We start from the raw sequence: 13,286 nt of genomic DNA, 5'->3' as shown, positions 1-13,286 counted from the left end.
ACCTGGATAAATTGGAGGACTGGGCCAAAAGAAATCTGATGCAGTTCAATAAGGAGAAGTGTGGAGTCCTGCATCTGGGGCGGAAGAATCCCAAACATTGTTACAGGCTGGGGACCAACTGGCTCAGCAGCAGTACAATGGAAAGGGACCTAGGGTTATGGTGGATGAAAGGCTGGATGTGAGTATACAGTGTGCCCTTGTAGCCAAGAAAGCTAACGGCATACTGGGGTGCATTAAGAGGAGCATTTTTGAGCAGAGCTAGAGAAGTAGTTGTTCCTCTTTATTTGACACTGGTGAGACCACATCTGGAATATTGTGTCCAGTTTTGGGCCTCCCAGTATAAAAAGGATGTGGATTTGCTGCAGCAGATTCAATGAAGGACAACAAAAATGATTAAGGGTCTGGAGCATAAGATCTATGAGGATAGGCTGAGGGATTTGGGCTTGTGTAGTTTATAGAAGAGAAGACTTAGAGGTGATTTAATAGCAGCCTTCAACTTCCTGAAGTGGAGCTCTAAAAAGGAGGGTGAGAAATTGTTCTCAGTGGTGTCAGATGGCAGAACAAGGAGTAATCATCAGAAGTTGAAGAGGGAAAGGTGTAGGTTAGATATAAGGAAAAACTACTTCACCAGGCAGGTGGTGAAGCATTGGCATGCGTTGCTTACAGAGGTGGTGAATTCTCCATGCCTTGAGGTTTTTTAAGTCCTGGCTGGACAAGGTCCTTGATGGGATGACTGAGTAGGGGTTGATCCTGCTTGAAGCAGGGGACTGGACTGATTCTGTGATTCTGTGCAACCAGGCCCGAGTCAGGCATTGAACAGTACCTGGCTTGGATCAAGCTGGTCAGTGTAGGGCTTCATGAGCCAGGGCATGAGAGAATAGGCTGCATCCCATGCAATGTACACACCCCCAATCACCAGCTCCAGAATTGTGGAACAACTGCATGTCACGTGCATAGCCCTACCATCCAGCTTACATATTGAGGAACTGTCCCTGGTGGTTGACCAGGGCCTGAAGCATGATGGAGTACTATCCCTTTCAGTTGATGAACTGGGCTGCACTGCAGTCTGGGGCACAGGTGGGGGGGTGGGTCCTGCTGATTGCCCCAAAGCAGCTGAGGAACCCTAGGGTAGCAAATCTGACTACAACTGCATCCATTTCTGCAAGATGGACATCCCTCTGAGGCATATCTGCAAGAGGAGTCAGGGACTGAAGCGGCAAGTCAGGGACTGAAGGGAAGCGTCCCTGGGCTCTGGAGGGCTCCCCATCCTACTTCAATACTTTCCCCTCTGAGGTCTCTGGGAACTCCCCCTGTGAGGCTGCCCCCCAGCAGCAGGGGTGTGTGAGCATGAGAAGGCATGAGAAGGTCCCCTGGGGCAGGACTCCCCCCGCATGCCCTCAATCCCACCTTCTGAGGGTCCCCCTTGAGCAGGATGCATCCACCCACCCATGCATGGCCTGCAGCCCAAGAGTGCCTTACCCACATGAGTACAGCCCTGTTAGTGGAGTTCCTCATACTGAACTGGTTACCAGTGGATTGGTAGTTGTCGGGGGTAGAGAGCTTCCAGAGGGCAAAGGTGACCTGCTTCTCCAGGGGAATGATGGGCTGCAGCTGACTCCAGAGGGTGGGGGTGAGCCAGGTGCAGAGCTGCAGAAAGGTGGCTTTCCAGTTGCAAAAGATCTGGAGCCACTTCTGGTTGTCTTACTGCCCCAGGAAGTGCAGGACCCTCCAGACAGCACTGGTGCTGTGCCCCCAAACCTGTTTGATCACCCAGGGAGGGATGAACAGTGCAGGTGCGCTCATTCGGCAGTGTGGGTATGCCTATCAAAGGTGGTGTTTGGGTCATCCTCCCTGGGGAGGAGGAGGAGGAGGATGGCTGTGAGGATGTATAGCAGATACTGAAGGAGCTCTGTGTGGGGCCAGTGCAAGCCTGGGGGCTGCTCTGGAATCATGGCTAACTGGAGAGATGGAAGTCTGTCTCAGCAAGCGTGTGAGCCCTGCTATAGCAGCTGTGCTGTCCTTTGACAAGGTAGGCAAGCCTCAAAATGGGCATGGAACAGGCATTGAAAGGCAGGGGCTTTAAGGACATGTCTTCGTGGGTCTCCTGGAAGGGTTTGTCAGCCATGCAACCCTGTTCAGTGGCATTCTGGGGCTGCACTGTCAAGAGACCAGCTGGGCAGTATGGCTGCTGTCTGCCAACAGAGCAGAGTGAAAGTGCTGTCCACTTGTGTGCCTGGCCATGATCTGTGGACAGAAGTTTTGTGGGAAGATATGTTCTGACAGTGACTTCTGTCGACAGATTCATCTAGTGTAGACACAGCCAGAGGGAAAACTCATAAAGTTGCAACAGCTGCTGTGGGAGACTGAGAGCACTGTCAGAATAGGGATAGAATGTGGAGGAAAGTTGAGCACTAAGACCTCAGCAGAGCATTGTCTTCTCTTGCCTCCTCCCTGCCACCCATGCCTCTAAGCACATGAGCATGTACTGTGCAGGTGGACATATTTTACATATTTAATTTAATCAGATGCTGACTATTTTGAAGACTACTCTCCACTTCATTTTCAGACTGCTCTCAGCTGTTGGAAATGCCTCACATGGTTGTGGGACTGACATTGAAGCATTACATTGCCATTTTTAGAATATGACAAGCTGCACCGCAGGATTTTAACATACACACCCTCCTGGTCATGTATGTTTGTGGTCCTGACAGAATGACAAACTAATTCCAATATAAAGAGATGTGTGGTCCTTTATGTATTTTTCATTCATTATACTTACAGTGAAAAAACCAAAAACCAAAAACCCAGCACTGACAGTAAAAAGTACAATAACCCTAAAACTGATATACCAAAACCTCTCTGTACATGGTGAGCAGGGGTCAAGGAAAGTTTCCTTCCTATAAAGAAATATTATTATCACACTTTTCTTGTGCATCCTCCAAAAAGTGAAACTGCAGTTAACATTTTAAAAAATAGTCCTTTATCTATGCTCAGATCAAAGTGTAGTATGTTTTTAATGTTGGGCTTTACATCTTGAAGTTGAATAATAGCATTTTTTATCCATTTTTTGGTGAAACATGGAGAGAAGAAATGTGATATCTTGGTACACAATTTTTCCTTAAAATAAAATTAAAATCCAAAACACTACCCCTTGAGTTGTTGTTACTGGATGTATTCCAGAAAGTTCTCTTCACCATTGTTTCAAAAGAACTAGAAGTCAGCATGTTGCTATTGCTTCTTGACGTAAAGTTTATGTCCTTTTTGTCCAGTTTACAGCTCAGTTCTGTAATACCGTCATAGCAGTCTTTATCACTTTAAATGATAAAAGTTTCAATAGGCACTTTAGTGGAATTAAGAAAAATCTACCACTCTTCCACCATGATGCCAGAAAGCTAGCTTCTGTCTAAGTTGTCATTTCAGTAAATTGTAACTAATAGTCCTGAGCTTGTCTCAGTGTTATTCCCAAGTAACAAAAAGCAACAACAAAAATTATATATCCTATATGATTTACCCTTCCTTCACAGAACAAACCAAAACTGACAGTATGATAAATATAGTAACTTGCTGGAAACGGGTGCTGTCTATTATAGTAAAAGGAATCTTGTCCTATAAAGCTTGGGTTTTATTTTTAATTCATTGTTGTTCCAACTTTTTTTTTCCTTTTGGGTTTTTCCCCTCCCCTAAGTGACTTTGTCAGGGTTATAATTTTCTTCTTCTCCAAACAAGTCTGCCAAGACTTTAAAGCGTGGTCCCCAGTCATTCAGGTAATCATAATCCTGGTCTGCTTCTGTAGTAAGTGAATCTATAGAGCTCAAAGACTCTGCTACAGACCCATTTCCTTCATAGGCATAGGTTGCCAGTGAATCATAAGGGGGTGCAGTCAGATCTACATCATTTTCCTTCAGCCTTTGATTAATGAAATCTCTTATGTCTGTATTGTTTTCCACTAGTGGTCTCTGGCGAGGTAAACACAGAGTGTCTGGTTTTATATCTCTACGTATTTTGTTATCTTCAATCACTTTTGGATTCCTCAAGGCACCGATGTCAAAAGCCTGGGTGTCCTCCTCCCCACCTCCTTCATCATCGTAATGGATGACGTTGTCTCTGATGTCTTCTTTAGAGGTCATCAGGGTGTCTTTTTTCTTCTGCCTTCGCACTGCTACATACAGCACTATAATGACTGGAACAAAGAAAGTATCGGAAATTAAGACAAATATGGAAATAGCTTGGCTGTCTGCTGACATACCAATAGAGCCTTCTCTGATCGGTAATAGCAATCATGAGGATCACCTGATGTCTTAAAACACAAAACTAACAACAAAAACGAAAAACGAAAAAACAAAAAACCAAACCACAATTCTACAACCAGTAAGGGGATATTTGCAGCTTGATGTATGGACCTGACTCCCATCACTGACAGCTATGCACTGAATAACGAATACGCCCCTAAAGAACTTGCCAAAACTAGAAAATAAAGCTGTGCAGGAATCAGGTGTTTTATTGTAAGGGGAGTTTCACTGCTTGAAAATGTCTTCTATTCTGAAATTGAGGGAAGAATATTGAAAAATGTTAACGTTTCCTGCAAATTTAAATTTGGGTGGGGGAGGAAAGAACGGAGATAGCTTTGGGTTTATCAAAACTTTCCATGCAGATTTTGCCTTTTAGATTTTCAATGGCCTTTGTTAGCAGTAAATGGAATAATGCACAATTATCCTATATGCTGAGAGTGTGTTTGTTTGTGTTTTCCACCTGTAGTTTTGTGTAACAAGCACAGCTGCGGTCTGAAAAGTTTGTATTCAGGGCATTTGGCATCCTGAAGTGCTATTTTAGTCATACAGTAATATCTGTCAGAATCTGAGTTACCCCGTCCATTGTGTAACCATGAAAGCAGGTATGATGACACTGCTAGTGCATAAAAGCTTTATTTTGGGGAAGATAGGCAACAGCGTGGGCTGCTGATGAAACTGTACGTAAGACCTCATGTGAAGAGATATTACACAGAAACAGCAATGTCATGCTATGGAATCAGTTTCTGTACAAATCTGTTTGTATCATTTTGCAATGGTCGAGTCAGCCATAGTTTACATTATAATGATGTATTCCTGTTTCATGTCTTCTTTTTTTTTTTTTTTATTTAATCCCTCAAAATAACTGGAGAAAGGTCATTATCACATAGCTGCTGGTCTGGGTCTAGTCATTTTAAATATATGGAAATGAGCTCCTCATGAAGAGTATTTAATCAACACTTTTTCTCAGCAAACAATAAGGTACTTTTTCCCCAGTCTGTAAGACATATTTAAAAATTAGCAGATTGCATGTTTGGATTCAAATTAATGGTCAGTGCTTTGATATTTTTCTACAAAGGTATAAGCATGAAAGTTCTCTTTGTAAACAGTCATAGATTTTCAATGGCCTTTGTTAACAGTAAATGGAATGAACTATGGTGACTCAAATTACTTCAGAAGCAGAAGCAGAAACCTACTTTGTTACAGAATAAAAACTAACCTAGAAGTATAACAATACACAGCAATATTGCAATCAGAGCTCCTGTGCTGAGTCCTACTGGTAGAAAGATTGCATCAACATTGCAGGATAAGATGGTGCCATCAGAGTCACATCTGCAAACATGGATAGTCATTGTGTTTGTGCTGCTCTGGACAGGATAGCTGCTGTCTTCTATCACAATTGGAAGGAGATATAACTCTTGCTGCCTACGGTTGTAGCCGCTTCTCTTGGTTTCAATTCCAGCGGTGTTGTCTATAAAATATGACAGTCAGGGTGGGATTGTTACTGTGGTGCTTCACTTCGCATTTTAAAGTTTGCATTTTGTTGAGCAACAGAAAGAAAACCTGGCTTCCAGAGTCAATATATTATATATGCTCTTTAACTCCCTTGGTTCATTATTAGTGGAGCTGTCAAATTCAAATCAGATGCAGCCAAGTGGGCTTGTTTTTCAAAGCAACAAATAATCTTCGTTGTTTGTATACATTTATCCCACTAAGCCTGACAGCTAACATTTCATGGAAAAGACTGTATATACATATACACTATATATATGAATGTATGCCATTAGCAGGGGAGATTTCAGTCTTTTCTTTCCCTTCATCAGCTTGTTGTAAACCAAGCGCCTGAGCCAAAATCCCTGCACTGAAGTGGAGTTTGATCAGGTCCCCATTTATGAGTATGGTTCACTTTAACCCTTTGGATTCGAGGGTGAGGCAGCTGGAGGAAGCACTCGCCCCTCTACTTCCCACTTCACTGAAACCAGACAATTAAAAAAAATGCAGGAATCAACTGAACCCTTCATACCATTTGTTCATTTCATGCTAATCTGTGCTGAAACTGCACAGAGCTCCCAGGAGCTGAGTTTTGCCACTTCTTCCCAGCAGGAGTTGACTTACCACTGCTTTACATGAATCAAGCAAACTTAAGTAGGAAGGCAACGATGTGAAGATTAAAAGGATTACATAGGAGCAAAAGGAAAAACATGATTAGAAAGCAATTTACTGTCAGGTCTGATTGGGGATAACCTGCCGTGCTCACTCCCTGTTACCATCTCCCCGCAAGTGCATTACTGTCTAGTTCAGATTGTTTGTTGACATTAGAAGATTTCTCCTACTGCACTTTTTTTTCTCTGTCCTTTCTCCTTTCCTAACACTGAATACAAAGATTAAAAGCCACATCCACCTCCCAGATCTCTAGGTTCAACAATTGTTAAAGCTCATAGGAGCTGAGTGAAAGTATCTGTAGTCCAGATTCGTAGAACACCTAGACACTATTTTGATTAAAGATAGTTGAAAAATTTCCAGTTGAACATTTTTCTGTAAGACAATGGTGTTTCAATAGAACTGAAAGTTCCCACAGGAATTTGTCAGTTTTGACAAAATTTATTCAGTTTTTTGAAATAAGAAAACATTCAATATCTTTAGTACCAACAACATTTCCTTTAAGAAAATTATTTTATTTTGCATACTAATAAATGTCAAAACTGAAGCAGGAGGTTTCAAAGTTCCCAAATATCCTCTCTCAATATCTTTACAGGTACTTTTTGAAATTTGTTTCTTTTTATAAATCAGAGTGAAGACAAATTATATCAATCTTCTATCATTTACTACAAAGCAGAAACTGTGGTTCCCAGATAGCTCCAAGTCTGATTAGATGCTGCATCTGTACCACTTGAATTACACTCCTATAGTGCTTCTCTTGTCAGTGTGGATAATTCATCTCCAACAGGTGAAAGCGAGGCCAATGAAAGAATTCATATGTGAACCTAGTGCTGTCTATATGGGGCCGTAAGTTGGTTCCACTTTGTTGCTTAGATGTGTGCACATAATTAAACTTACATACTTTTTTAATGTAGATCAGGCCTTGTACATACACTGAGACAAGTACCATTGGGTCTTGGAATACATGCCTCTGGCACAATATTACTTATTTTGGAAGTTTTTGTTTTATTGTGAGTCTTGTGGTGCTTGGTAGTTTTTCTTTCCTTTCCTTTAAACCCAAACTCCTGGAATTCAAAGAACCTTGGCATTCATTTACAAACATTTTAAACCTTCATGGCTGTAGAGAGATGCTTGAAAATGTGAAGTCACCTAAAATACTGTTTTTCTTTTAGTGTATCAGGAGTTTATGCGATTTGTGATTTTTAGAAGTCTTAACTTGTAAAGTTTGAATAAATTGGGCTGGCAATCCTGCTGCCATTTCAATCACTAGGAGACAGGACGTGTCTTTAAGAACAGAATCTGGTACACTGGTTTGGTATGGTTTCCCCTCAACCTCTAGTCACACTAATTTCTTCCCCCTACCCCGCACTTTTTAAGCCCTGCTGGCAAGCGACACGGGAACTTGCGACCGGGGTGCTTGCAAATAGGGTAGTTGCTAACAGGAGGGAGTTTTGAGAGGGGAGCTTAGAGGGGGAGCTTATAGGGAGCTAGTTACTTCTGCAGAGGTAAGGGGCGGCAAGATGGCGACGGCGGCGGCATTCCCAACTTCTGGCTTGCTTGCTGGAATGTGCGGACCATGCTGACCGGTTTGACCGAAGATCTTCAGGACATCAGCGACACCTGAAATACCGCTGTCATCAATGAGGAACTGAAGAGGCTCCTAGTTGACATTGCTGCTCTGCAAGAGACACGATTCGCAGATTCGGGATCTCTAAAGGAAAAAGACTACACCTTTTTCTGGCAGGGTAAAGACCAAGATGAACCCAGGGAGCAAGGTGTTGGCTTTGCCATCAGAAACACCCTTCTACAAATGGTGGAATTAGTCATGGGTGGATCAGAAAGACTCCTTCAGGTCATACTTCAAACTTGTGCCGGTCCTGTCCACCTGATCAGTGCTTATGCTCTAACCCTGTATGCCACACCAGAAGTAAAAGACAAGTTCTATGATGTGCTTAGTGCTGCCATAGCGCAAATACCTGCTCATGAAAAACTGTACATTTTGGGTGACTTCAATGTGAGAGTTGGAGCCAGTCGTGACTCATGGCACAATCTGTGCATCACAAACACATTTTTCCAAACCTAGCCACAGCACAGAGTGTCATGGAGACACCCACGCTCGAAACACTGGCATCAACTAGACGTGGTCATCACTAGACGTGATAACCTCAAAAACATCCTTCTGACACACAGCTATCATAGTGCCGACTGCGATACAGATCACTCACTAGTTTGCTCCAAAGCCAAGGTGAGACCCAAGAAGCTGTACCACTCTAAACCAACTGGAAGGCCCCGCACTGATGCCAGAAAGACAGCAAACTCAGAGACAGCTGAAAAGTTCAGAGTGACCCTTGAGGAGAACCTGCGCAGCAGTCCTGGGGGTGCTAATGTGACATCCAGATGGCAGCATCTGAGGGATACAATTTACAACACAGCCTTGTCGGTGTTTGGAAGAAGAGCTAGAAACACAAATGACTGGTTCGAAGCTAACACCGATGAGATGATACCAGCCATTGAAAAGAAGGATGCTGCACTCCTGGAGTACAAATGTTCACCGAGCCAGAGTACCCTGCAAGCACTCAGAGCAGCCAGAAAAACAGTACAGCAGACAGCCAGGTGCTGTGCCAACAACTACTGGCTCGAGCTATGCAGCAGCATCCAGACCAGTGCTGACTCTGGTAATCTCAGGGGAATGTACGAGGGCATCATGAAGGCATTAGGACCCACCCAGAACAAGATGGCACCTCTGAAATCCAAATCTGGTGACGTCATCACTGACAAAACCAAACAGATGGAGTGCTGGGTCGAGCACTACTCCGAGCTGTACTTGTGCGAGAACATTGTGGTTGATAAAGCCCTTGATGCCGTCAAGTTCCTATCAGTAATGGACGAACTGGATCAGGAACCAACTGTGGGCAAACTGAAGAAAGCCATCGACAGCATTGAGTTAGGAAAGGCCCCAGGCCAGGATGGTATACCACCAGAGGTAATCAAGTGTGCCATGGACACTTTCCTGGAACCCCTAAGTGAGCTAGTGTGCCCGTGCTGGAAGGAGGGAGAGGTTCCACAGGATATGCGCGACGCTAACATTGTAACATTGTATAAGAATAAAGGACACAGAAGCGACTGCAACAATTACTGTGGAATCTCCCTCCTAAGCATCACTGGTAAACTGTTCGCTCGCTCGCGTCATCCTCGGCAAACTCCAGAAGATTGCTGAGAGGGTGTATCCCGAATCTCAGTGTGGATTCGGTGCAGAGAGATCTACCATTGACATGGTCTTGTCTCTGAGACAGCTGCAGGAGAAATACAGGGAGCAGAGGAAGCCACTCTATATTGTCTTCATCGACCTGACCAAGGCCTTCGACTTGGTCAGCAGGGATGGACTGTTCAAACTGCTCCACAAGATAGGCTGTCTGCCATGGTTACTCAAGATGATCCAGTCTTTCCACAAAGACATGAGAGGAACCATCCAATATGATGGCATATTATTGGATGTTTTCAGCATCAGGAGCGGCGTCAAACAAGGATGTGTCCTTGCTCCAACATTGTTCGGGATCTTCTTAGCACTCCTCCTGAAACACACCTTTGGATCTTCAACAGAGGGCATCTTTTTGCACACAAGATCTGATGGAAAACTGTTTAATTTTGCAAGGCTGAAAGCTAAGTCTAAGGTGCGGGAAGTCCTCATCAGAGATATGCTGTTCGCAGATGACATTGCTGTAGTGTCACACACAGAAGACCAGCTTCAGAAACTGCTGGATCGGTTCTCCAAAGTGTGCAAGGACTTCGGGCTTTCCATCAGCCTAAAGAAGACAAACGTACTTGGTCAGGACGTTGGTGAACCTCCATCAATCAGCACTGACAACTATACGTTAGAGGTTGTCCATGAGTTCATTTACCTCGGGTCCACCATCACTGACACCCTGTCGTTGGAGACTGAGCTAAATAGGAGGATCGGAAAAGCAGCCACAACTCTGTCCAGACTCAGCAAAAGAGTGTGGAATAACAACAAGCTGTACACCCACACCAAAATGCAAGTCTACAGAGCCTGCATCCTCAGCACCCTCCTTTACGGCAGTGTGTCTTGGACCCTGTACGCCCGCCAGGAAAAGAGGCTGAACATCTTCCACTTGCGCTGCCTCAGGTGCATCCTTGGAATATCATGGAAGGACAGAGTGTCCAACACCGCCGTCCTTGAGCAAGCTGGAATCCCAACCATGCACACCGTCCTCAGGCAGTGGTGGCTCCGCTGGCTTGGCAACGTCCACAGGATGAATGGTGGAAGGATCCCCAAAGACATCCTGTATGGCGAGCTAGCCTCTGGCAAAAGACCTCCTGGACTCCCGCAATTGTGCTACAAAGATGTTTGCAAGAGGGACCTCAGGGAGGTAGACATCGAGCTGGACAGCTGGGAGGAGCTGGAAGACAATCACAGCAGATGGAGGCAGGAACTACACAAGGGCCTTCAGAAGGGTGAGATGAGGATCAGACAGCTAGCAGAGGTGAAGCGAGCCCACAGAAAGCACAGTAAGGACCTGCCAGACACCCATTGCACATGCGACAGATGCAGCAAGGACTGTCACTCTCGTGTGGGCCTTCACAGTCACAGTCGATGCTGCAAATGATGATTCCGAATAGAACTACGAAGGGCGCGATCCATAGTCTACGTAGACTGAAGGATGCCTACTACTACTACTACTCCTACCCCGCACGTTCCCCATAGGAGAAAATCAATATTATGAGACAAACTCTTATTCTGCCTTCCCTTTCTGCACCTTCCTTCTTCATGTCATGGCTGAACTTGAGGTAGAACTGGATGCAGTTTTTGATAACAAAGTGCTGCTTTATTGAAACCAAAGCTTCTTGTAGGAGTGTAGTTGTTTTGATGAGATAAATTTCTCCAGTCCAGGATGGAATTTTCTGGAGAGACGGAGAGCAAGCCATCCCAAAGCAGTCAATAGCTGATTGGTAAAAAAGAACTCACTTGGGGTGTGAGAAACATAGCTCTCACTGATTCCTCTTTCTTTGCAGAAAAATCGTCTCAGTTCTGATATGATACAGGAAAACTTCTGACATCCTGAAAAAACTTCTTTTGACAAAAACTTCTGCCTACAAATTACTGTAATCTAGACATAGTCTAAGTAAGGGAACTGAAAAAACAGCACGTGAAACTTTTTGTGAAAAAAAATCACTTCACAGGTCACAAATCATAGCACACTCACAAAAATCAGCTATTGCGTGTATATTCTAAGGCTGTGTAGTTTCTGTGGCTTTGGCCACAAAATACAAACAGTGATACAAATTATTTGACCCATCTCTCACATTCATCCACTGTCCTTGAAGAATCCAGGTGACCGATTAAGTAAATATATTTCCAGAGAATATGTACTTACCATATTTCCCTGAATGTATTCAATAATATTCATGTATTGCATTTATAAATATGTAAATTATTTACATAGATTAAACTATTTTAAGGCCACAAACCTTTATATTTCATCCAATAAGCCCTTACTGAGCTCAGTAGCAAAGGTCTAGCTAAAGCAGGGGCTGGAAAACTGCAGCTCTGGAGCTGCGTGCAGCTCTTTAAGGAGCCACTTGTGGCTCCAAGCAGTGCTGCCACTGACTCCACTTGTGGCTCTGAGGGATTCCAGTGTTTAAACAATGCCCACAGTTAAAATGGAATTTTGTTAAGCGGCAGCAGCCTCTGGAGCTGCTGAATAGTCCACTGCAGCAGGACAGGGAGCCCCTCACATGCTGTGGAGAGCTGAGGGGAGGGCCAGTCAGGCCTGCTCCATCACAGCTGCACAGCTGTGCTGAGAAGGAGGTAGAAAGGAGCACTGGCATCACATGGAGCTTGTCAGCTGAGGCAGGTAAATCCTCGGGATGGGGAATGCTGTTTGGGGCTGAAGGGGTTAAACCTGGGGATGGGGGGCACAGGTTTGGGGGCTGAGGCGGGTAAAGCCTGGAGATGAGGTAACAACCTACTAACTGGTGCTAATCATTGTGTATACATGGTTCTTAAAACAGGGGTGACAAAAAGAACTGTTTGGCGTTATTTATTAAGGACTGTCTCATCTTCACATGCATTGCAGCTCTTGAAGTATTGATTTTGTAACTGAATTTGAAAAAAAAAAAGGCTCTTCTCACTATTTCAGTTGCAGACCCTGGGGCTAAAGTATATCTTGTGGAAAGGTATCCAGTGTTGATCTGAAAAGATCAAGAGCTGAGGTTTCCTGCACTTCCCTTAGTAATAAGGGTAAACAACTTACTTCTGTAGTCTTGGACTGTGAAATTTGGCTTATTGGATGCCTCAGGTGACAGTCTAAAGGAAAACCTCTGCCCAGCAGGGGACAAATCTTTGTCTGCAGCACTGACAGTCTGAATTACCTGAAAGCAGATTGAAATTGAATTTGAGGTCAGTTCACTCTTTTAAAAGAAACAGCTTTGCAAGAACCTTAATGAGTCATCAGATGAAACAACAGAAAAGGACATTTAAGCAATAGGGCACCACAGAGTCTGTTTTCTGCATCATTCCTCCATGTTGCAAGGTAAGAGGATGAAGTCAGAATGCCTCATTTTCTGAGGAGCAGTGTGTCCCAGAAAATCATGCTGTGAACTCTGAATTTGATAATGAAATCATCTCATGAAAATGATAATAGTATCAAATAAATACTTTGTAACTTGTATCTTAAAAACGTAGTGATGGGAACAGGAAAGATATGTTCTCTTGTTAAATAGCATTCTTCCATACTATATAATTCACTTTAAGAAAAAACATGAAAATTAGGATGAAATAAATTAGAATTGAAAAATAGAGATAGATTTGAATCAAAAGTC

At 43.8% G+C, this 13,286-nt stretch overlaps 1 protein-coding gene across 2 annotated transcripts in view; it reads right to left on the bottom strand.

Moving 5' to 3' along the window:
• Window positions 1-3,680: 3,680 nt before the first annotated feature.
• Window positions 3,681-13,286, bottom strand: part of CDH12 (cadherin 12) — a 255,751-nt gene continuing 246,145 nt past the window's right edge. For both annotated transcript variants that reach the window (XM_074985953.1, XM_074985954.1), the window contains 3 exons: window positions 12,719-12,836; window positions 5,506-5,757; window positions 3,681-4,180 (listed from right to left, as the gene is read on the bottom strand). In XM_074985953.1, coding sequence (XP_074842054.1) covers window positions 3,681-4,180; window positions 5,506-5,757; window positions 12,719-12,836 — 870 coding nt within the window. The remainder of the gene's footprint in view (window positions 4,181-5,505; window positions 5,758-12,718; window positions 12,837-13,286) is intronic.

Source organism: Carettochelys insculpta, chromosome 2, assembly GCF_033958435.1.
Source record: "Carettochelys insculpta isolate YL-2023 chromosome 2, ASM3395843v1, whole genome shotgun sequence".
In the NCBI taxonomy this organism is placed as follows: Eukaryota; Metazoa; Chordata; order Testudines; family Carettochelyidae; genus Carettochelys; species Carettochelys insculpta.
This window is presented reverse-complemented; position numbering and strand designations above follow the sequence as displayed.